The 23,418-nt window shown below is 38.9% G+C and overlaps 4 protein-coding genes across 4 annotated transcripts; 1 reads left to right on the top strand and 3 right to left on the bottom strand.

The window, feature by feature from the left end:
* Positions 1-7,706: 7,706 nt before the first annotated feature.
* Positions 7,707-9,365, bottom strand: LOC145698466 (uncharacterized). The gene is made up of 6 exons (XM_081775669.1): positions 9,311-9,365; positions 8,550-8,879; positions 8,316-8,508; positions 8,159-8,272; positions 7,923-8,118; positions 7,707-7,880 (listed from the first exon to the last, which is right to left on the bottom strand). The coding sequence occupies exons 1-6, from the start codon at positions 9,363-9,365 to the stop codon at positions 7,707-7,709; spliced, it is 1,062 nt and encodes a 353-aa protein (XP_081631795.1).
* A 163-nt stretch (positions 9,366-9,528) lies between these two features.
* On the bottom strand, positions 9,529-10,323 carry LOC145698467 (uncharacterized). The gene is made up of 4 exons (XM_081775670.1): positions 10,204-10,323; positions 10,063-10,165; positions 9,825-10,020; positions 9,529-9,780 (listed from the first exon to the last, which is right to left on the bottom strand). Exons 2-4 carry the CDS (start codon positions 10,155-10,157, stop codon positions 9,529-9,531), a joined length of 543 nt encoding a protein of 180 aa, XP_081631796.1. The 5' UTR covers positions 10,158-10,165; positions 10,204-10,323.
* Positions 10,324-13,048: 2,725 nt separating this feature from the next.
* On the bottom strand, positions 13,049-18,157 carry LOC145696689 (ras-related and estrogen-regulated growth inhibitor-like). Its single transcript, XM_081773769.1, has 8 exons — positions 17,915-18,157; positions 17,297-17,368; positions 16,304-16,357; positions 16,011-16,084; positions 13,667-13,994; positions 13,499-13,622; positions 13,290-13,388; positions 13,049-13,211 (listed from the first exon to the last, which is right to left on the bottom strand). The coding sequence occupies exons 3-8, from the start codon at positions 16,338-16,340 to the stop codon at positions 13,139-13,141; spliced, it is 735 nt and encodes a 244-aa protein (XP_081629895.1). The 5' UTR covers positions 16,341-16,357; positions 17,297-17,368; positions 17,915-18,157; the 3' UTR covers positions 13,049-13,138.
* Positions 14,132-15,317, top strand: LOC145696688 (ciliary microtubule associated protein 1A-like). The gene is made up of 5 exons (XM_081773768.1): positions 14,132-14,251; positions 14,298-14,396; positions 14,571-14,773; positions 14,869-15,039; positions 15,086-15,317. Exons 1-5 carry the CDS (start codon positions 14,177-14,179, stop codon positions 15,300-15,302), a joined length of 765 nt encoding a protein of 254 aa, XP_081629894.1. The 5' UTR covers positions 14,132-14,176; the 3' UTR covers positions 15,303-15,317.
* Positions 18,158-23,418: the final 5,261 nt, after the last annotated feature.

The following is a 23,418-nucleotide window of genomic DNA, read 5'->3' on the forward strand; positions in this document are numbered from 1 at the left end:
AAGCGAAAGCGAGAAAATTGATGCTTCATTCGGCGAAACGAAGGCGAAGTCAAAAATAATTCCGTCAGGCGAAGCTAAAACGAATTCGCCTTCAAGCGAAAGCGAAAAATGTCGCCTCAAAGCGAAAGCGAAAATGTTCGCCTCAAAGTGAAATGATTGTGAAAAGCCACAAAAGGAAAATTTAGTGACAAAATCGCTTGAAAGCGAAGTAATTTTCGAATAAAAATTCAAATTTTTCGAGGTTTCAAGCGCAAATCTTCCCTTTCCTTCAAAAGTTCGCTAGTTCGACCATGCTGAATCTTTCCCTAAAAACTATTTCGAGCGCAAGGGCAAGGTCAATCTTACCTTTTCTCGAAATTCTGCTACTTCGACCATTCTGAATCTATCCTTACAAAACTTTTTCGAGCGCAATTTTTCGAACTCAAGGCGACATTTTCCCTTAAGGACCCCCGTCAGCATTTTTCGAAAAATCAAATTTCGGAATTTTAAAATTTTGACCCCGGAATTGGATTCTACGATATTGAAAAAAACGATTTTGAAGCTTCTTTTTATGGTGGTCTATCTCGACTCCTTCACCTCCAAAATCGCATTTGAAAATTGGACATTTCGGCGAAAATTGACGAATTTGCTCAAATTTTGGCAAAAATATTGATTTTCCTTGGTCATATATTCCTCTTAAAAATGGACGGTATTATGCCCTCCGTCATGTTTTGAACAGCGATAGTGCAGAAAAAAGTGCCCTTTCTTCCGGAAAAATCGACCCTTTAGACAGTTGTGATAAGCTCGCGCGACATAATCAACGTGTTTTCTTGTCGGAGCTGAATTTTTCAAACAAAGCCATTTTATGATTTGATAAAACACGAAGATTCATGTCTGATAAAGCGCTAATTTCGCTGGATCGATTAAACAAAGATTAAAATCGCCAAAATTATGAGCTGGATTTTCTTTTCCCGTAAATGTTGGCTTCAGTCATTCTTCATACTAAAACTTATTTATGATGAAGAACTCAATTGTAAAAATGACTTATTCAAAGTTAAAAAATTTTCACAGATTGTAAATGATCAAAGGTTATGAAAAAGCATTCCCAGGAAAGCTTTCCCAGGCTCGTCGTATTTTGATAAATTTTAGCAATGAAAACGCGCGTGATTTTCAACCTAGATATAAGGAACCGAATCCACTCAGAAAACCAAGAAAATGAATATTTTTACTTTTTATTCGTTTTTGCTTCCTTAGGAAGTGCTTGCTGGTGGGTAGATGACGATGACGACGAGACCACCACAACAAGACGCACTACAACAACTCGGCGACCAACAACAACAACGACAACACCACCACCACCACCAACAACATCAACAACAGCAGCAAAGCAAACAACAACGACGACTTCCTCAACAACATCGGCAGCTGTAGACGAGACAACAAGTAAAAAGTTGTCAAAGAGAGAAATATTTAAATTTAAGAGATCTCTTTAAGAGATTGAGAATTAAAAGCCCCCGTCAGCTTTTTCGAAAAATCAAATTTGGAAATTCTTAAATTTTGACCTCGAAAATGGATTCTACGGGTCAAAAATCGATTTTAAGGCTCCATTTTTTGGGTTATAAAAACTTTCATTTTTCGAGGGAAAAAGGTGACGGGGGTCCTTAAATAATGGTCTTTACCTAATTTGATGCTTAATAAAAATTTCACAACTTCATGCAGTGCTACACTTGATTGCCTTCAATTTAAAAGAATAGGCAGCGATTTATCTGCCTCATGGGATGAAGCGAAGCAAATGTGCGAAGATGTCGGTGGAGAATTGTCCTATTTTAATAATGCGACAGAGTTCGAAATGTGGAAATCTCAGCTAGGCGTGGGACGATATCTCACAATTCCACATTGGCTTGGAATTAAGAGGTTGATAGGAGGCTTTGGAGTTAGGAGATTGAACGTGAATGTAACCGGCATTGTTGAATCTGAATATATATATTTAAACTCGGCAGGTGATAAACAAGAGTTTATCTCACCATTGCCGCATTTCGATTCTCCTGGACTCATTGACTGTATACAAATTGGCCGATTTACATTCAATGAAAATTGCGACCGGAAGAAATATTTTTCATGTCGATTTGATTATTGCTCAAACAATGGTGAAGGACAACACTCCAATTTCGAGAATGAGTGAAAATAAACTATCTTCTTTATCGAAGTTTGACTGCGTGAAACACCCTTTCTTTACTTTTCTTTCATGAAAAAAATGAATAAATGGCCACTATTCAATTTTAATAATAATTTTCTTCCGATTCCTATCGCACCAGTTATCAGTGAATCTGCAACCACACGGATGGTCAGCCAAGTCAACACTCAAATGAATGACCGAGGAACTCAAACATGCAAGCTACGAATCTGTTTTAATAAATTTAATTAAGGTCAAAATGAGCAATTATTAATTTCCAATTAATTATTCGACAAATCCATTCTAGTGCAAACTAAATTACTTTATAACCTTGACGACCCGAAGTACCGGTCCTTTTTCGCTCTCTTTCGCGGTGGAAGTCGATCGACCACGATAAGCTTAAGGGTAGAGTAGGATCCTTGCGCGCGCCCTTTGACGCAATTTCTTATCCTCAGAGAATCTGATGGGATGATTATGCACCAAAATTTCTTTTGAAAGTTATATTCAAATTTTGCAGGCTTTCTTCTTGTATAATTCATTTTCTCGCTTATCTGGTTGAGCTGCAATTTACCCTCGATATTTTCTTTCTTTTGCTATCTCCTCCTAGATTATGATAAGCAGGTCATTGTGACTGGTACTGTTGGAAAGGATTTTCATAGGGCTTTAATAAATGGCTAAAAGATTTTCAAATTTCCGCCTCAGTCACTAATTAGGTCCATAAATGACCTATTTATAGGGCGCGCGGCGCACTCCGGGATTAAAAATCGATCATGATTCGCGAGCGAGGCGGAAATTTGAAAATCTTTTAGCCATTTATGAAAGCCCCATGAAAATCCTTTCCAACAGTACCAGTCACAATGACCTGCTTATCATAATTTAGGAGGAGATAGCAAAAGAAAGAAAAATATCGAGGGAAATTTGCAGCTCAACCAGATAAGCGAGAAAAATATGAATTATACGAGAAGAAAGCCTGTAAAATTTGAATATAACTTCCAAAAAGAAATTTTGGTGCATAATCATCCCATCAGATTCTCTGAGGATGAGAAATTGCGTCAAAGGGGCGCGCGCAACGATCCTACTCTACCCTTAAAAAGAAAGAAGGAAGAAGCTACGCGTCCCTCAAAAGAAGAACACTTTTATCGTCGAGAGGGATGCTTAAGGGATCCCCCGATTTCGCCAACTTTGACCTCTATCTACTTTTTTGAGCTTACGTAGGAAGCTGGTTTTGGGCGCATTAGAATGCCCGCTTTAAAAGGAGCAAATTCTGGTAGAATCAGCTTGCCAGCAAAACATTTGCTTATGCATTACAGGCCGTCAAAGTGATTAACATTTTGAAAAATGGCCATTTTAGGCCATTTTCAAATCGTATCTACTTTTTTTTGGGCTTTAGGATTCAAAATCTTTTTAGTTTATCTAAAAGTATAGACGCTCATCTTTATTTTTTGGTAGAATCAGCATGATCGGATAAGTTAATAAAAAAATTCTTGTTGTAAAACTTTTTGATACCATTTTTGCCGTTTTTTGGGTGTTTAAATGCTCTCTAGCGCCATCAATTGGCCGAAAAGTCAAGTGCGGTTATTATTTTCGTAATCTACACATTCTAAGCTTTCAATAGACCCCTTATTTGTCCTATTTCGATGAAAATGAAAAATCGAAAAAAATTGCGATTTTCACGCTAAGTACAATTTACATGCATTTTCCCGAACTTTGGGAGCGAAAATTTCGGGGATGCATTTATGTAAAGGGGTACTATCATATATCAAAATGATTCTCAGAACACGAGGAATCTTATCATTGGCAATAATGGCCGGTGCCAAAGTTTTGAAAAATCGGGGGGTGATCCCTTAATAATCTGAAAATCTTTCTTCTCGAAAATTTCGAGTCGAAATCGTGCGGTTTAGAAGCAAGTTTAACCTGAGGATGCATTAACGCTTGAACGCATATTGCGCAGATTTCTGCGCCGTGCCCCTTTGAAGCTCGATATCTCGTACTTTTTTGACCAAAATTTTAAATGTACCCCCACTTTAGGAGCTCTTTTTCGATGAGGAATCCGAATCTTGCATTGAAAAAAAAAATTTGACTTCAGGATAAAAATTTGGCTTCAGAATGAAAATTTCCGATTTTTACGAATCATGTTTTTTAGGTTTTAAACAGTTCTGTATTCATCTTTCCGTCGATAAAAAATATTCTTTTCGACGTTTTATCGCATTTCTGCATCGAATTCAATATAAATTTTATTTGAAAAGTCATTTTTGGTGTTTTAGTTGCTCCCAAAGTTTCAAACTTGTATCTATTACAGGGAAAAAGTTGATTTTTTTGTGCGTTATGCCTATAAATATCTTTTTTGAATGCTTGCATTTAAGATCAATGAAAAAGAAAAAAAAAGTTGACTGCTTAAAGCGAAAGCGAAGCGAAGGCGAAAGGATCTTTCTCTCGGGGGCGAGAGGGAAAATTTCGCTTCGCTTTCGCTTCGCCTTCGCTTTGATGCGAATTTTCCAAGCGAATTTAAATGCCTGGTCACCCCTGATATCGAGTTTATTACTAACTTGGAATAATCTACAGTTAGACCCACCTTTCGGCCTATATTGACGAGCTGAAAAAAGTACAGTAACAGATTTTTTTGATATTTTCTGCCCCAAAAATAGGTTTTTGAAATCATCTTCGCTTTTGAGTGTCTGATTGCTAAAGATTCTTGCCAGAGAATGCGTTTCAATTCAAGCGAAAAAATTTTCGCTTTTTTTCGCAATTTTCAATGATATTTCGCTTCGCACATAGGCGAAAAATTCGCTTCGCTTTCGATTCGCAAAAAATTTGAAAAAATGTTTCGCTTTCGCTTCGCTTTCGCACTAGGATTTCGGCTGATATTAAGACCCCTGTTCCACTCATTTTCTCTCTCTCTTTAGACTTGCAGAATAAGTATTCTGTCAAACAGAGGGTGGTTATATTTGCTTTACTGAGTTATAAAATAAAGATAAGCATCTTCAAAGTATAAACTAATCGCATGATCTGGCAGTTTTGGTGGGAAAAATGTTCTCTGTAACCGGCGATTAATAACAAAAATGTTTAAATATTTGTTGGCTGATAATGACCAATAAACCCTCGCGCTACTTTTCTTCCATTGAGAATGTCAGAGAAAAAGAAAAATGATCGCATAAATAGTTTGGAATGTCCACTTGGGGATTTTAGAACAGATATCACCGATGCCGACGTCGAAAGTCACTACAAAAGATCAATCAAGACAAACAAATTAAACACTAATTGCGGAAACGAAACGAAACACAAGGTTTGTTGATTTGTTATTTATCGAAAAATCTTCTTCATCAAATTAAGATTCGAGCATTAATGGATGCGCACTTTCATTTGAGTGAAACGAATAAAAAACAGGCACAGAAGATCAAGGGACTAGAAAAACAAGTGAATGAATTGAAAGAGAGTCTGTCGAAATTGATGAAAAATACTCACAGCGAATCCTGCTCAACGAAAACAGCGCATGTGGAGATGTCAAGCTATGAAGAACATACCGGTAGTCAATTAGAGTCCACAGAGTCACCGGTACCAAGTGAGGAATCTTTTTCATCCATCGAATTCTCTGAACGACAGAAAACAACGGAAACGAATGACTTCACGGAAGAAAGGATTGATTGCTTGTTTGGTTATATGGCAAAAATCTCCGAACAATATGAAATTTAAGGTTTCGAATTGCGAGCTTATCTATTTTTTGTTTATCTACTCTTATTTAGACAGAGAATCGAGACGCCTTTCAAACTATTCGTCAGAACCAGCGAGAAATGAACGAAGACATTCAAATGAATATCAGTCGCGTGAACAAGCTCTTTCCACAAGCATCATTTCCGAATTCTAAGACAAGACTTCACAGAAGAGATTCAATTTGAATGGACTTTAATAAAATACAATAATATAGAAAAGAAATCATTTACGAGTATGAAATTATAATCCAATTCTTCAAGGGTTATTCAAAAGTTTTTTTTTATAAAACCAAAATACAGTTTATTTTTTCTTCAAAAGTGATGGCGAAGCCAAAACAAGTCGCCCGATAAGAACATGCTTTGTAGCAGAATGCATCAGGTTCTCTTAAAATAGTAGTTCTTCTATTAGAAACAGAATCATTAGAACTTACATTTCGTTAACTGACGGAACAGGTACTTTTCTATAATCCAAATTTCCGATACCGTGATCCACATTTTCTTTTCCTGGACAAACGAGCAATCCTAAAATCTCAGCTAAAATCTTTCGCACACCTTAAAGCTTGCCTTTATGATTGTTGTTAAACGGGGTCATCTGAGAAAGTCCTCTCGGGCAAAAACTTTTGAACTCACAAGCTTTCGGAGTTTCAAAAAGAAATGCTGAGAATCCATAAGGTTGGCGAGAGCAATCTCGCATTCTCTTCGCTCCGGTTGTTGCTGTTCCCGATCCATAGCCACAAAAAGAACAAGCTGATGATCCACGAGAATCAGAAAAGAAGCCCTTTGGACAAATGAATTCCTGTTCGTTTAGACAGTAATGTCCCGTATCACATGGCTCGCAGATATTTTGCCTCCCTGGTCTTTTTTCTCCGGGATTGCAGACGCAATAGTGAGTCATGCCATCTTCAGTGGGATCTTTATCGATACAGTCTCGCCCATTGGAACATGCAATTTCTGGGTTTTCACATTCGTTTATGTTTTCACAGGATTCAGCATGAATTTCCTCGTTATATTTGTATTCATATCCAAGTTTGCACTTGCAGATGTTTTCTTCTGAATCAAACTCCGCAAAATCCACACATCTTGTAGCACTTTCTTTTTTACACAGGTCAAAAACCTGTCGAATTGATCATCTTCTTCTTCTCGGAAATGCGGATGGAATTCTGGCTGGCAAGAACACTGTCTTTCGTTGACTTGCTGCTGTTTTTCCTAACAGTGAAATATTTTTATTGAAAACAAGCCTTCGGTTCTTTATTCTCGTCCAGTTGAACAACGACGGTTGTTGCGCTAGAACGACAGCAAATTGTTGGCTCAGTGGTGTAATAATCAGTGGGATAAGTTTCATTTCCAACTGTCAGCGATTCAAAGAATGACGGAGTAAAACCAGGATTGCATAAACACTTTTCTTGTTTTCTCCGACTACATTTTTAAAAATTCGATTATCGAAAACATCCCTCATTTCCAGTTTTGAACGCTTTTGGATCTCGGCAAGTTAGACTTGCCCACCAATGTGTGGTGGAGATATCAGCTGCTGAGTTGGAAGAGGAAGTGTCATCATCAAATTCTTCGAAGTTAGGGTTTTCAGAATTTTGCCTTCTCACTTTCCTTGGACCATTGACAAGAACATTCGAAATCAGCAAAATTGACCGTAACCACAGGGACATTCTCTTTCTCCGGCTGCTTCTTCCAGCCTTCACTTCATATATTCTTTTAGAATATTCTGACATGGCGGTCAAACAATACACTTCCGAGTTGAAAAAATTTTTGTTGAATATTTTATGTTCTTTTCATTGTTTTGATATGAAGGTGTTCGGCAAGTTACATAGTAAATTCTCAGAATAGGAAATGAGCTAGGCGTTTACGTAAACAGTTATATCTTCGTAAGGCTTTCGCTGTTCGATGAAAATTTCTTCGCGAGCTGCTTCGACGAGACTTTGGTAGAAAACGCGGCAAGCATTTGTTTTTGTTCTTCGAGGGAGATTTCTTATGATTCCAAGAACAGATTTTCGTGGAACATCAGGATCCTTAAAGCTTTAAAACACGTGCTCTTTCTATTTATTTTTCACCTTGAGAAGGTCACGTGCTTGCGCAGGAGTGATCAAATCGGCCGTTGATGGAGGATGAAGATGAGCAAAATCTGGAGGAGCGATTTGTTGAGGAACAGTGAATGGAGATTCGTTGAGTGAATTGAAATCAACAGTTTTAGGGGTTTGAATTGACATGTCGGGCGCTTTATTTGGATTTTCATCTTCTCCAGTAAATCTTCAATACTTTGGAAAAGAATTCAAGAATGCGCTGTTACCTTGGGTCGATTCGAACTCTTTTCGAAGATGGGCATTTTGTCTTATCAAGTAGCGAATCCGCTAGAGTCTGCGGCTGTTCTGGCTCTCTGTGAACTTCTGCTTGTCTCTTTTTTCTTCAATTCAAAACATCACTTTATGAAAGCACAACGATAGTACCTTTTGTTAGGTTGTTCTTCGGATATCATGTTTCTTCTGAAAGTTTCTTCGAAATAAGGCGAGAGTAATTTGCTGCTGAGGAATGGAAAGTCGAAAAGTGTTTTTGGCCTGGAATATTTGTCTGGAACTTGAAACTCTGGCGCGAATTCCGGCTCATCTATCATCGGAGTTGGATCATTTCGGCCAGGATTATCTAAAAAGATTAACAGGGCTGTATAAGAAAACAAAAAATACCAGCAATAATTTCGTTGTCCAAAATGAGCTTTGATTTTTTCTTCTTAATTTTCACCGTTTCTTCTGTTTCTTTCGGCGTCGACATCTGCGCATTCATCAACGAAGGCGTTTCCATCGGCCCCGGTGTCAGCAGCGAGCCAGGCGTATTGAGAATACTTTTTCCATCGGTTGTGCTCATCGTTATTTCAGAGTTCACATTTTTGTTCATAATCGACATTTCGGGAACGGGCATATCGGGAGCGAGGAGTTCGGAGTTGTTGATGCCGCCATTTGTAGCGGTGCTGATAGCGCTTTGGTCTGCTCTTCTTCCATGCTCGTTTACGGATATTACTGAGTACGAGTTTCCAAAAGAATTATCATAAATGAGATAATTTCAAAAAAATTTTTGCGGGTCCGGAAATCATAAAAAATCTGAAAGTGCAGTTTTCTTCAGCTCGTCGAGACGAGTCGAATGATGGGTCAAACTTTTGATGACTCTAATGATTAACCGGTTAGCCGGCAATTTCCCGGAAAATACATTTCCGGTCGCCGTTTTTGTTCTAGAAATGCTAGAATGACAAAAAAGCGGGAAACTGGTCCTTGAAGTTAGTTCTTCTGTGGGTGAAAAAATGAGAATCATATCTCTAACCATAAGATGCTTATCACCAAAATTCTATTTTCTTATGAAAATGGGACCGAAAATTAGGAAGGTGCAGCAACAACGAAATACATACAAAATTTAGAATTTTTATCGTTAAAAAAAGTTTCGCTATATATTTGACCAATATCTTTTTGCCCACAGTAGAACTGACCATAAGGATCAGTTTCCGGGTTCATTCATTATCCTAGCATTTCTAGAACAAAAACGGCGACCGGAAACGTATTTTCCGGTAACCAGCCGGTTAACCGGTCAATCTTTGGAGTTATCAAGAGTTTGACCCACCATTCGACTCGTCTCAACAAGCTGAAGAAAACTGCACTTTCAGAATTTTTACGATTTTCAGACCCGCAAAAATTTTTTTGAAATTATCTGAGTTACTGTTAGAAAAACTGTTCCTGTCATATTGTTAGAAAGCAGAGTTTGGTCTTCAATCGCGCTTTTACAAAGCTCCTCCATTTCTTTCATCAGCTCAGGGTCGTTAAAATCCATTCCGTTCTTGAACGCGCTGGAAAGTTCCGCTTCTTCAAGGTCGATATTTCCAACGTTGAGAAATTCAGAGTCATCGCGAAGGGTGATTTGGTCCATCCTCGCCTTATCAGAAAGTTAAAGATTCAATAGAAAAAATGGAGAAGCACCTTATTTTGATTGAAGAAAGCATTGTCGAATTTTATTTCTGGGAGCTCTTCGTCCATTCTTTCCAGTCCAAAGAGAGTCTGAGGGTCTTTCTTGGTCTTCTGTTTCTTTGACTTCTTTTCGGCCTCGTTTTGCAGACGAAGGGGAAATTTTAGTTGAGCATGGAATCTCTCACAATCTGTCAGAAAATATGTGACTCTAAAATTAAGGTAAAAACTGGCGAATTTTTTGTTAGTTTACTTTTTCTCGTGGACAACGACGGAGCCTTTCAAAAGAATCGCGGACTTGATCAATGGAACTTGGCTTTGGCTGCATAAACTGTCGATTATGCTCATCAAATCGACTGTAAAACTGAGAGAGGTTGTTTGTTTTGAAGTTTACCTGTGAAAACTTTTGAATAAGTCAATTTCTTGCCCAGGCGAGTTCCATGAAGTGTCGCCGCTGTCCATAGCAAATTTAGGTCATCTCTCTTCCCGCTTCCTACATAAAGATCTGCGAGAACCATTGCGGCGATTTTTATTAATTTGGTAAGCTTTGAAAATCCATCAGAAAATATCTTCTATTCTAGAAAAACTCGACCAAGATCAAACAGCTTTGATTTTCAAGAGATCGAAATCTTGAAATTTCTTTCTTCCTTGATTTCGTGATCATTGATAACTACAGTGAGGAAAGACCAACTGAGTCGAACTTATCGACTTGAAACAAAGATGGGGATGTATGTATTGGGCAGTGTATAATATCTGGTGGCAGCTTTATGCATCAATTGAGGCGGATGAGCAGCGTTTATCAGACAGAAGCTAACCGGCATGCTGATTGAGCCGCCTTCAAAATCATCCAACACGATATCCTCCTAAGGCTCATTTTCTGTCAGACTCATTTTTTAAATCTCCATACAGTGGGATTGAACTTGGCTGAAGGTTGAAAATGTCTTTGAAACTGCACTGAGAAGAATGCGCTGAAACATTGGTGTATGGTGTGGGACTAATCGATTTTGAGCGTAAAGATGCTCAAATCAATAAACCTTTTTGCCACTTAGATCTCCTTAATTATTTAAGAACATGAATTATCAAGTTGAATCTGTTACGCGGACGAAGCCGGTCCGTTTTACTACTCATAAACTGTTTCAAATAATGTTCAACAAGATGGTCTTTTATGGAGAATTGATCGTTGATTTATTGTTGGTTCATAAAGATTCTCTTCTATGATTTCAACCATTTTTTTTGACCAAAACTTTTTTATTGAAGAAAATAAAACTGACGATGCCCAGCGTCACAGAAATACAGTAAGATGCAGTGGCGATACAGTCGAATGTACTGGCCGTTTTCTTTGACACCGTGTCAATCCGCTTGGCGACAGTGGATCGTCATGGTGCCAAAAATTCAGAACCAGGATTTTTTTTATTTATCCGCTTTCAGGTTTTGTACCGTATTCTCCGTCTCTCTTTCTCTCTGCGGTTAATGTGGATAATCCAGAAAAGGATTAAGAGCTTTGGACAAAAAGGACACTGAATAAAAAAACGAACGATAGCAAACCTTTTATGGAAGGTCTTGGGCCAGAGCGCCCCCGCGCGCCATCTATGTTTATAGACTTTATCAAACAGAATTATCAATAATTTTTCTTAAATCGCGGAGGTTCGAAAGATAATTTGTTTTCGAGATTTTTAAATTTGAACCCAGTGAGGAAGCGATTCAATAAAGAGTCGATAAAGAGCACTTTTCATTTCAAATTTCGAATACAATGTAATTATCTTTTTTATCGTTCAAGAATCTTGAGTGAATATCAAATAAAACTTGCTTTTGAGTCTACTTTTGATCCTCTTTCTAAGTCAACCATGAAATATCATCGAGATTATAATTTGTATTGACTGGTTAAACATATTCGCATGCATTACGAGAGTCCTGTTCCGTACCAGATATCGACATTACTTGTCAATAAAAAATCACTTGGCGGCAGAAATCTATCATTTATTTAAAAATACCTATCGTCTCCATATTTTTCTCGCTTCAATCTCAATTTTAACCTTGATTTTCTCGATATCTTGAGAAATGAAATGAAATGAAGTTGGAAGTGCGTATTGGGCTTTCTCGGCGGGGGATCTTTGTTTTGGTTTCAGGCGAATTTGAGTTGTGTAATCAGTCAGATATTAAACCAAGGAGATATGTAAACGATCAATCAAAGAGCTTTTATGAACACCTAAGCCTAAGCCTTACCCAAACAAGGCGGAAGTATGCATTGCATACTATGAACTGGTACAGGACCAATGATTGTATTATTTGGCTAGAATTGGTATGACGCCCCTAAGCGGCAGGCACTGAAAATGTCATTAATGTCACGAATGTCACGAGTTGGCTGAAAATGTCACGAATTTCGAAAAATTGACTTCCATTATTTTTCATAACTCATTGTTTTGGCGGGGCCCAACTCTTGCTGCACGCAAAACTCAAAATTTTCGGCCCCTCTTACTGACGATGTCACGAAAAATGTGGTCAATTTCGTGACATTCGTGACATTTTCAGTGCCGTCGCCCTAAGCCTAAAGCCTAACCCAGAGGGCTACGGCCCCCGGGACTCCCCTAAAGCCTTATCCAGGGGCATTCCCCCGGGACCCGCTACTAGGTAATTCAAGCCCCTAACCCTAATTCCTAACCGAGAAAAAGGTTTGATATCAGACCAATTCGAGCCTTATTATAGAAGAATTGGTCAGACCAATTTGGTCTGTAACAATTCTAATTGCAACCTTTCAAACAGGCTAGGCTTACCTATGCGGGATATAAATCAAGCGGTAAGTAATCAAATATTACAGTATATAATATAGTCGAGGGTCGTGATGGCTTGATCAGGATAAGAGCATTAATCGGTGACGACGAGTGCTGAATAATTTAAAAATTCCGGCTGCCGTTTTTATCAAAAATGCAATTTACAATTCGACTAAGAGATGCATCCACCTGAATATTTTATAACTTTATTTCTAAGTAATGCGCTTTTTTGACGAAAAAAGTCTATCTTTTAAACTTTCGGCGGAGCATTCCATTCCATTGTAACCCTTTTAAATAACGAATAATTACGGAAGCATTTCCCCTTGTACTTGTAATCCAGCGCTTTTTGAACTCAAGTATCTGAAGCTGTATTTGCTGACTCGCGGTCATTTTCTTTGAAGAAGCATCAATAGTTATTCTTAGCAGGAGTTTTTATTTGATTTATTTTTTGAAAACTGTAGAACTGTGGAACTGAAAACTGGCGAACTGTTCTTGAGGTTTCATTGGCTTTGGAAAGACGTTACATAAGTTACTGTACAGTACTGTATGGCTAAATACAGATCAGGAAACGACCCCGAGGGAAGGGCTTTTGCCCCTGTGAGGGTCACCGCGGGCGACACGCGAGCCGAACATTCTGAAATCATGGATGAGAAACCAAATTTTTTTGGAGACAACGAGGACTTTCTCTAGAACGGGTATTGTTTATATTTACCTATCGACTCTTCCCATTCCACGATTCATTCTTCGATTAAGTTCAGGTGATGCGTGCGGCTTGACTCGAGGATCTGAGGACTCCTTCACATTGATAAGCCTAAATTAAGGTTATTAGAGCTGATAAGACACCTGCTAAATAATGATATGCAGCATATGTATCTTATATCTATCACCATATCATATGCTGCTTATATAGTGGGTTATTACTTTGTATCTTTTTGATTTCTCGGTCGGTGCGTTTGAGCCCGATACGATCGATATAAATTACAGAAGGCTTGGCGAATATCATCATGAGATGAGTCCTTGTTTGATATCTCCGTAAATCCGCATTCTTTAAGAAAATTAAACAAAAGAAGAAAAAGTTTCTTTTCGAACCTAATTCTTGAGCTTTTTCTTTCGCAGTTTTCGTCGGTATCGAATCTTTGCTCCTTTTATCGGTGTGCGTTCCTACTAGAATGACGGGAGGGTTGAACCACTGGTCGGATTTGACTTGTTTCTCGCGGTCTTCGTTTGCGCTGCGGATTTTGTCCTTGAGTTTGTGTTTCAAAAACTCAAGTCGGGGCGGCGTGTGGTAATGGCTGATTAATAGCCGGATTCTGGTCACTTCGTCGAAGCTTTTTGGGTCGTTGATGTCGAAGAGGATCATGAATGCATCGCCCCAACGGATTTTGTTTTCATACAAGTCGGACTTCTCCATATTGATCTAAAAAGAGCACAATTATTCGGAGAAAACGACCACCAAAAAGGTGTTTTTGAGATGGAAGAAATTGATAAATATCAATTGCTCAGGATTCTCTAGAACGCGTGTTGCCCTGAGGGGTGTTTTCGCCTTTTTCGTCAGTTCACTTTTTGTCTACCTAAGGAAAGGAGCCAAAAAACCCTGTAATGGGAGAAGAAGCCGGAAGAAAATTCGCGCAAATCGCCGCCAAGTCCAAGGGCCCTGGACCCGGAAGATACCTTGTAATGAAACAGTAAGCATTGAACCGGTTTTGACGGCGATTTTTAGCTTCCCTCCACCTGCGGCAAGGAAGGCCACGATATTAGCCAGAAGAAAGCTGCTTCTTATTCTTTTGGCAAGTATCTTGGATCATCCTTTATTAACAAAGTAAGTTCTTAGTCATTTTATTTCATAAATTCCATTTTTAACACACACAAGATTTATGACTTTTTTCCTCAATTTACTAATTAAAAAAGTCGAATTCTTTTTATTTATGGCCTTATTCAAAGCGCCAAAGTGTAATATAAAAATATGAGTAAAATTGACGTAAAACTCTTTCAGGTGTGCAGTCCGGGACCAATCTACCGAGTGGACCCCCAGCTGACCCGACACGGCAAGGACGGAACCGCGCGATACACGCAGCAGGGCCGCCACGCCGAAATTTCCGTTTTCAACACTCCCGGACCAGGACGCTATCATAATGAAAATTGCCATCCTCAGGGAGAGCGAAATGCCCCCAAGTACTCCATGGGATCTCGAACGAGGTAAAAATCCTGAAAAACAAACAAAACTAGAATTCGCGTTCTAGAGAAACTTGAAATTTTGAATTTTTTTCCAATAAATCAAATCCCCTTTTTAGATACCGAAAGAGCGACAACTATCCGTCGGCGAACCATTACAATCTGCCGTCGTTGATGGGACCCAAGATCCCCAACATGGCTGCTTCTTCAGCCTTTACGATGAAATCCCGACGACAGATCGGGTCCTTTACTCAGGATCTGTCCAAGACCCCTGGTCCCGCCCGATACGAGTAAGCCCCTCCTCCCTTCTTCCTCTTTACTAACAATTCCTTTCAGCATTGTTCCCCAGGACCGATACTCCCAGCGACCACCCCAGTTCTCCATGCTCGCCCGACGATTCGTCCCCGGTGACAAGACTAACAAGCCCGGCCCTGGCAAGTACTACCCAGAAAATGTTAAAATCAACAAGAAGTCGGTACCCATGTACTCGATGGGCATCAGACACTCTGAATACATCGCTCCACTCATTGAGGGTCAAGAAGCCAATGAATAAAAATTCTGTAATGAATTTGAGAATAAATGATAAATTTATTAGTATTACCAAAACCGTGTCTTTTATTATTGAGTGGTTGAGAGAGCAGTAGGCAATCTGTGTAAAAACCTGTGTCAAGGGACCCTGACTCAGGGCCCTGAAAGCTTGGCTCGGCAACCTGTGCCTGGGGTCGGTCTGTAGGTCCTGTGTAGAAACCTGAGTCAGGGCCCACGCGGCTCTTTCAGGCTGGGCTCGGCAACTCGTGTAGAAAACCTGAGTCAGGGTCTGAGAGAGCTGAAACGAAAAGCCGCGCTAGAATTTTTCATAGATTGTGATGGTAGTATTCGCGAAGCCGCTACGCGGCTTCGTTTTTAAAAGCCGCTGCGCGGCTTTTCGTTTCAGCTCTTTCAGACCCTGACTCAGGTTTTCTACACAGGTTGCCGAGCCGAGCCTGAAAGAGCCGCGTGGACGCTGACTCAGGTTTCTACACAGGTTTTCGGGCCATGGTAGTGGTAAGTTTTTGAGTAGTAGTCCTTTGATTTAGGGAGTAGTTCAAGAGCATAATTACTTGGCGTTAAAAATGTTATCGAGCCCGGGGCTGGGCGATAAATATTCGAGACTGTTCTCTCATTTCCTAAATGACATTCGTGTCTCCGGTGTTTCTCCAGAGTGCACTAACATGTGGCAGACGGATTACTGTATGCACAATATGCTGATTGGGCTTCTTACCTCGTAAGATGTATCCAAAATGTCGAAATAGGCGATTTCGTTGTCCACATATGTGAAGTGATTATATCTCATTTCTGAAAGAATGCATTAATGTTGCTGTAAGTTATTTTGGCGCATGATCTTTTAAACTTTCTCGTGAGAAAATTAGTCAGGAAAAAAGACAGACGTAAAATTTTTCATTCTTCCTCGTGGAAAAAATAACTTTACGTAATTTTCGATGGAAAAAACACGATAAATTTGGGGTAAATTTATGGACGCGGCAATTAATCCTTACCACAAGAATCTTTACTGACCTGTCTTGGCGTACTCGGAGATGAATCTCTTTGTCATAAATCGTACGCACAGGGCTTAAATGAACTTTAGATTTTGTTTTTGCTTCGGAATTCCAAGGACGGGCAACTGGGGTTAAGATGTTTGATTCAATAAACTTGCGGCTAAGTTGTCGTCATATTTAACTACCTGCAGGAAGAGAGAATATTACGATCTTTTGATAGCAAACGTAACGTGCCAAGTGAGTAGGATGTCGAGGAACTGTCACGTGCCTGGAGAAGATGACTGTCCTTTTGCGTACTACTATTTGGTATTGATAATCAAAGTTGGAATGCCACATTCTATTTGGCGCGGATTAGGAATGTCCAAATTTTGTTTAAATTTGCAAAGTTCTACAATTGTAAAAACCAAGGGCGACTTGATTTTGTGATTTTCAAATGAATGAATTGCTGTTTTAAAATGTCGATTTTGCAGATTACTGAGTAAGGGCCAGATTGCCGGAAATTTTGCTAACTGTGGAGGAAATACTTAATATTTGAGGCTTGCGTTTATGAGCATCTGCTAAAATGTTATCGCGCTGTATAACGCCTCGCCTGTAGCTGTACGTTAGCTCTTCTGAATTTGCTGTTCTGCTGACTTTTCTTAGTACTGCGCTAGCGAGTGTCTTTCTAGGACTTATTCTTCTTGTTGGAAAAGTTTGTGGAAAGACGCCCGGGCTGCTGGATCGACCGGAAGTGCGATCAAAGAAGGAATCAAATGCAGAGCTATTTTCATCAAATGACAAGCGGAAACGTATCGCGCAAGAGTTTTATCTGCTGCCAGCTGAAATCATAATTTCACCGTTTACCCGACTCAGAAAAAAGTCTCTTCCGTTAGGGTGCATTTGCTTCTTTTGCTGATCTAGGCGATTCTAGGCAATTCCGCAATGAGATTAAAAAGAACAGCGCCACCTGGCGGAAAGCTCAGCCAATAAGATTCCTGCATTTCAATATTTGACAATTTAGCTCGTCTCTTACCAGTTTTACCAACATTTTGAGTGCCCAATAGAACCACTTTGACTTGTTTCGATTGCGCAACAGCGATAAGTTCTTAAATAAAGGGATAAAAATATATTTTCAACGATGAAAATAGTAGCTTGTGTGGGAAACAACAGTAAGTCTGGCTGGATACAGTAGTCAAGCTTGTTTCCGCAAACTTTGAGTTGTTGCAAAGTATCGGCCGCTATCTCGGAGAATCAATATTTGAGAAGCGAATTTCCATGTCTGAGACATTCTTCTTGCTAGAATTACTGATTTCTCTTAGTTCTACTGTAGTTACAATAAGCAAACAAGCTTCCTTTTTCGAAAAAAGCATAGATTCTTCTTCACCCTAAAACAACCGCTCTCAGCGAAAAGAAGCGACGTCAATAAGGCTCGGGTGTGTTTCTGCCGTAAAAATTCACTGTGCCCGGAAAATTAAAAGATAAAAGCGATTTCGTTTTGGCGAACGGGCTCATTAAATTTGGCGACATTTGGCCGAGTCAAACTTTTTTTCGCGATTCTTTTTGGTTAGATGAGTTTCTTGCAAAAGCGAAGGTCTCCATTTGTTTAAAAATAAGGGGTTCCCTTAATTTAAGGATAGGGATCACAATTTACCTATATGAGAGGTTGTAGCTGGTCTTCGAAAACGCCTTTGTCTTTGCGGCGGGTTCGTTGATACTCTGGCTTTCTTTTCAAAAGATTTTGAAGATGATGATGATGATGATGATGATGACGATGATTTTTTTCACGTAAGTAACGACCTTGAAATCTCCAAGTGGAGAATGTAGGGAATGTTCGACAAGTGTTTTGGGGAAGTATTTTGGAATCATAAAACAAAAAAGTGTTCTGGGAACTTTCGACAGCGGACGAATGTTCAAATACAGACTATTTCAATTCGAAAGCTCGTGGCAGCTCGGCACCTGAACAGTCCTAAGTGTGATTTTTCTTGTCACTTTCAAGTTTCAGAGAGCAACTTTTACTCAGAAGGAATGAAAGAAAATAGACTATGCTTTTTATGTAGAAAAATCGATTTTCTGCTTTACCGATTCGAACAATTATTATTTCTTCAAAATCCATTCCTTGTCATTTTTGATGTCTTCTTCTTGTATGACTGCATTTCTCCTGTTGCTCACCCTAGACATACAATACTAGTTTCTTCGGTTATTCTCTTTTTGGTTAGTCGGTTTATTTGCGTGTTCTTATTATTCTCTGGTGAAAAAAATGAAAATACGGAAAATCTGCTGAAAATGTAAATGTAAGTTTGTGAAGTTTAAAACATCAGAAGCTGGAGTCAATTCGGCCGCTGGACAAGCGGCGCTGCGCAGTATTTATCTTTGCAGCAATTGCTATTATCATAATATCCAAATGAGCTTATTAAAATATCACTCTGTATTTATCACGTGATCGTTTTTGACGAAAAAATTGATTATTCCTATTACCGGTGGTCTCGATTGCTCTTTTCGAAATCTTCTGTGTAGAAAACCTGATTCAGGGCCCCTGAGAGGACTTTGATAGAGATTGTTACTTTGGAGAAGCTTTTTTTTTTCAAGGAAGCCGCTATTGGGATTTTTGTAACAGCCATTTTAAGATCCTGAGTCAGGATTTCTACACAGGTTGCCGAGCCCAGCTCTACAATTCTCTGAACAGGAATCGTCATCAAAAAAGTCAACGAAAGTCTATTATCATCCATTTTCAATTGAAAAATCTCTTGCTTTAGCGGAAAAAATGACCGAGTTTATGAGACTGATGACTGAAGACTGATAATTAACGCGTCAAAAGACAACCCCCGCTAATCTCTATAATCTGACAACAAAAACGCCGGGGATTATTTTTAAATACCAACTTCAGAATCAGAAAGTTCGTTTACCTTTTTTTGTGACTAGTTCCTAGCATGAGCAGCATTCCAAGCGTTTTGAACTTCATGGAACTAAAGTTCTCTGATTCAATTTTTTCGAATTCCATTAAAAAAAATAAGCCCTTCTCTCTTCTCTCGTAAATCTTACTTTTTTGAAGAAGAAGAAAAATCGAATATCAGAGTTGTTTACACTTTCGTGTCCAAGAATGATGTGACAGATTACGGCAGAATTGGCAAGCGAAGCCAAACAAGAGGATTCACTATCGCTTGCGTTTTTGCTAAAATAACAGACATTTGTGACCTTAGCTCGTGATGGAATTCGACTGGACATTCCTTGGCTCGGCAGCCTGTCCTGAAACCTTAGTCAGGGTTCAGAAAAAACCTTGATAAAAAAGCCGCGAAGATGATATTTTTTCGATTGCAGCGTAGCCGCTCAGCGGCTTCTTCAAAAAAAAAAGCCGCGGCCTCATTTTGTATTGAAGCTCTTTCAGAACCCTGACACAGGTTTCTACTCAGGGTACTTTGTATATCTTTGAAGAATTTACCTCGGAACTCGCTAAATTTGACACTTGTTCTCTAACCAAAAGACTGTAATTACTCCTTTTACCAAAATTTTTCAAATTCCGTAGCTGTCCATCAAATAAGCCGAAAAACTACTGTGTACTTTTCTCCTGTGATTGGACATAAACTTCCTCCGAAAAGCGATAAAACGACTGTAGTGTTGATCTTTCTTTTCTGAAGCCGCGTTTTGATCAGACCCTCGACCTCGAGTCCGAATCATGCCTGCACGAAAACTGTTAAATGGGGATCATCCCTTTTCTGTATCAGCCAGATTTGATGCCGGCTCATTAACAAGATCATCCTTTTATTTCATTATATGCAGCTTGGAACAGTTAAAAAGGGAGACGAAATTATGAACTCAGAACTGCTCAATAAAAGCAGCAGTTTTTGGAAATTCTACACCTGTCTAACATTTGTATTGAGGTGAGCCACTTGATACGAGTCCAAACCACGAAGCGTTAGAAATGATCGTCCATTCTGCACCTGAACTAGCTGCGCCCTAAAAACTTTTATCGCTCTCTCCTTCGGGAAATTCTATTTGCAATTCAAAATTCAGTCAAAAGAGAAAAAAATTATACAGAACAAATGGTTTTGGGCAAAAAAAATTTGCGGAATTCTTATTTTGGCTGAGCTCTGAGCGATTTTTGAGCGATAAACGAGCGGAGTGACAAAAACTTAAACTTGAGAAAACGCTTGCTGCTTCGAATTATTCGAAAAAGAACCGCGCAAAGCGCGGCTAAATTGATATCTTCTTGAAGCCGCAAGCGGCTTCTTGAGTTTTATTTGTCGCTCCGCTCGCTCATCGCTCAAAAATCGCTCCGAGCTCAGCGGAACTGGAATTCTTGATTTTTAAATCAGATTCTCTTCCATGATTTCAGCGTCGCCCGTCCTTGTTTTCCCTACATACTTTCCTTTGATAGACGTACATTTGGTAGTTCTGACGCTAATTTAGCGATAGTGATTGAGTCGGATAAAAAGCACGTCAAAAGTTGAGCCCAGCCCAGGTGTTCAAATCCGCGCAAACAACGCGAGACAAGCAACACGTCAAAAGCGCAAATAAATCAGTACTTGAATCTTTTCACTAAAATTCTTCGCCCCTCTCTATTTTCCTCATGCAAGGAATGAACTTCAGGCTGTCATCAAACGACTGTACAGGCAAAGACAGTATATACACCTTGAATTGAAAGAAAAAGCTAACAAAACTGACCTTTCAAAAAGTGGCCAAAGATTTGAAGATTCATATCCTCCGACGAAAAATTTCCAAGAGTTCAAAGAAATGATAAAAAAATGGACCCGAAAAGCGTAAAACGGAATAAAGAAAATGGACATGAGAATCGTATCATCCAACGAATGAAAGATTATTATAGAAACTTCTGCAAAATAAGTTGCTGTTCGACTGAAAAGAAACAAATTTATGACGACTTTTACGGGGTGTAATTGCATAGAATGATAAATAATAACGAGTTCAAATGCATGCTATTACTTCCGCTAACTCTTCTCGTCACAAGAAAAAGTCTTCCAAAAAGCTATAGAGAGAAAGTATGCTCGTTCTTTTTCATTTTTTGCTAGGGCTTGGCTCTGCATGCGAGTTCTTCGATCTAAGCTGCAATCAGACTCATGCAACACTGTCCCTGTCAAGTTTTGAAATCAAGAAAGAATTAATTTTTTGTCTTTACAATTTCAAAACGAAATGAAAGAGCACAAGTTGTGGCAATAACACTGCTTATTTCGACTCAAATTTTACCGGATTGTATATCTCTCAGACGAAAAGTCTTGACGTCAAGACTCAGCTCAATTCAAACTGTGAATTGTCATCAACGATGGACTTTGAATACGTTGCTTGCTTTCAGGAAAATCAAGGTAAAAAGAGAAATTTCTCACTCAAAATGATGTTTTTTTAGAAAATTTTACCGGATATTTGGTCCAATATTTGGAATTTGAAGGTTCTTTTGTTCCTCTTATGACCCGCGAAGCTCAAGAACTCGTTTGCGAGCGTGCATCTTACGATAATTACACCCATCCTGATGAGATTCCTTTTAACCGAACAGGTATGAGACAAACAACTGTATAATCATTTGGTGAAATCACAGCTTTACTAACAACAACGCACGGTGTTGCTGGAAAAATTCCCCTTACGGAAGACTCGGTTCCTGAAATATCTTTGACAACCATCGGTGGCAGCAAACTAGGAGATAAAATGGTACTAAAAGGAGTCACAAGTTTCGGCACACCTGGCGTTATTCTCGTCAATTGTACTCTTCGCATGGAGAACAAAACTTTCCAAATCATCGATAACAAGTTTGTTCATGAAAAGAGACAGTATACCAGAAAAGTTTTAAGGGAGATAACTGCCGTAGGACATATTATAAAGGGCGAAATAAGATGTGATCATTCTTTTCAATTCAGACGCTTTTCTACATCTCCTGACACAGGAAAAAGGTTTAAATAACTACCTAATTTACTGTAGAATGAACGATAAAATATCTTTCAAAAAGCTTTTTCGATTGATTTCAAATGTCTCGTTGAGCTTGGCCCAACCCCGCGAACCGCTCTCGGCTGTTGCTGCGAGTTTACTTCAGCCTATGGTGGCGGCAGAACCTGTATTGCGACAGGTTGATTACCCGAATTAATTACTGTAGTGTTACTGTATTTTATAAGGAGAACTTTACAACGGAAGGGACATTTATGACTGCGACGACGGAAAATCAATGTTTTATTGGAGCTGGACTCATCCAGCGTGGTACCTGGGCACTGGCTTCGAACTAGGTTATATTACGTATAATTGAAGAGGACAATACGGCCACAGCGGTATGTGTCTTGGAGACTATGGCGAGTTTGAAACTGGAATTTACGAGTGGACTGCATTATCATACACTATTGATTTGGCATTGGAATGCAACGTTCACTATCCGAAAAAGTACTTTTAGAAGAAATTCCTTTAAGACTCATGCGAGCCCGAATTTTTCAATAAAACAATGCGTCAAAAAATAATTCTGGTGTTATTTTTTACAAAAAATAAATGCGAATTACTGAAAGCAAAATTGATTTATTAGAAATTTTTCACATAAGCGACATAAATGATATTCATTTGAAAAAATTTTGAGCGGAAGGCGTGCCGCACATATCAGCAAAAATTGATAGGATATTTCATGCTCTAGTAGATTTGTAGAATTCTAGTCGTTAGCACTTTAAAAGGTCTGTGGCTATTCTGTTACGCCGCGTTGTTTGTTATCTTCAAAGCGGTCTCGGTCTAACCTTTCGTTCAGTACCTTCTATTCTTACTAGCAGATGGCATGGTGCAAGCAATTCGGAGTATCAAAAAACAAAAGTTCTTACGAGTTCACTTTCTTTATAAAAACGACAAAATGTCTCAATTAAAGATAAATAGACTTAGATTAATCCTGCCATGGTTTTGATTTTGCAGATTTTCAAGTTGCTTATTTATCTATAAGCAATTTTATTTCTTTTATTTTTTGTCGACAGAATTATTTATTTGTACCTTCCTAAATTTCTAAAATAACATCATTTGAGCGTTTTTTTTCTTCTTTGCGAAAAAGCTTTAAAATTTTCGGGTCAATTCGTAACGCCAACCTAAATATTCATCAGTTGGCTTGGAACATTTTTTAACTAAAACTAACGAAATTGCTCTATAAACCAGAAATAATGAAGCCTTTTATGCCTAAAGAGATATGAAGACACTATC

Source organism: Oikopleura dioica, chromosome 2 (assembly GCF_907165135.1).
Source record: "Oikopleura dioica chromosome 2, OKI2018_I68_1.0, whole genome shotgun sequence".
Classification (NCBI taxonomy): domain Eukaryota; kingdom Metazoa; phylum Chordata; class Appendicularia; order Copelata; family Oikopleuridae; genus Oikopleura; species Oikopleura dioica.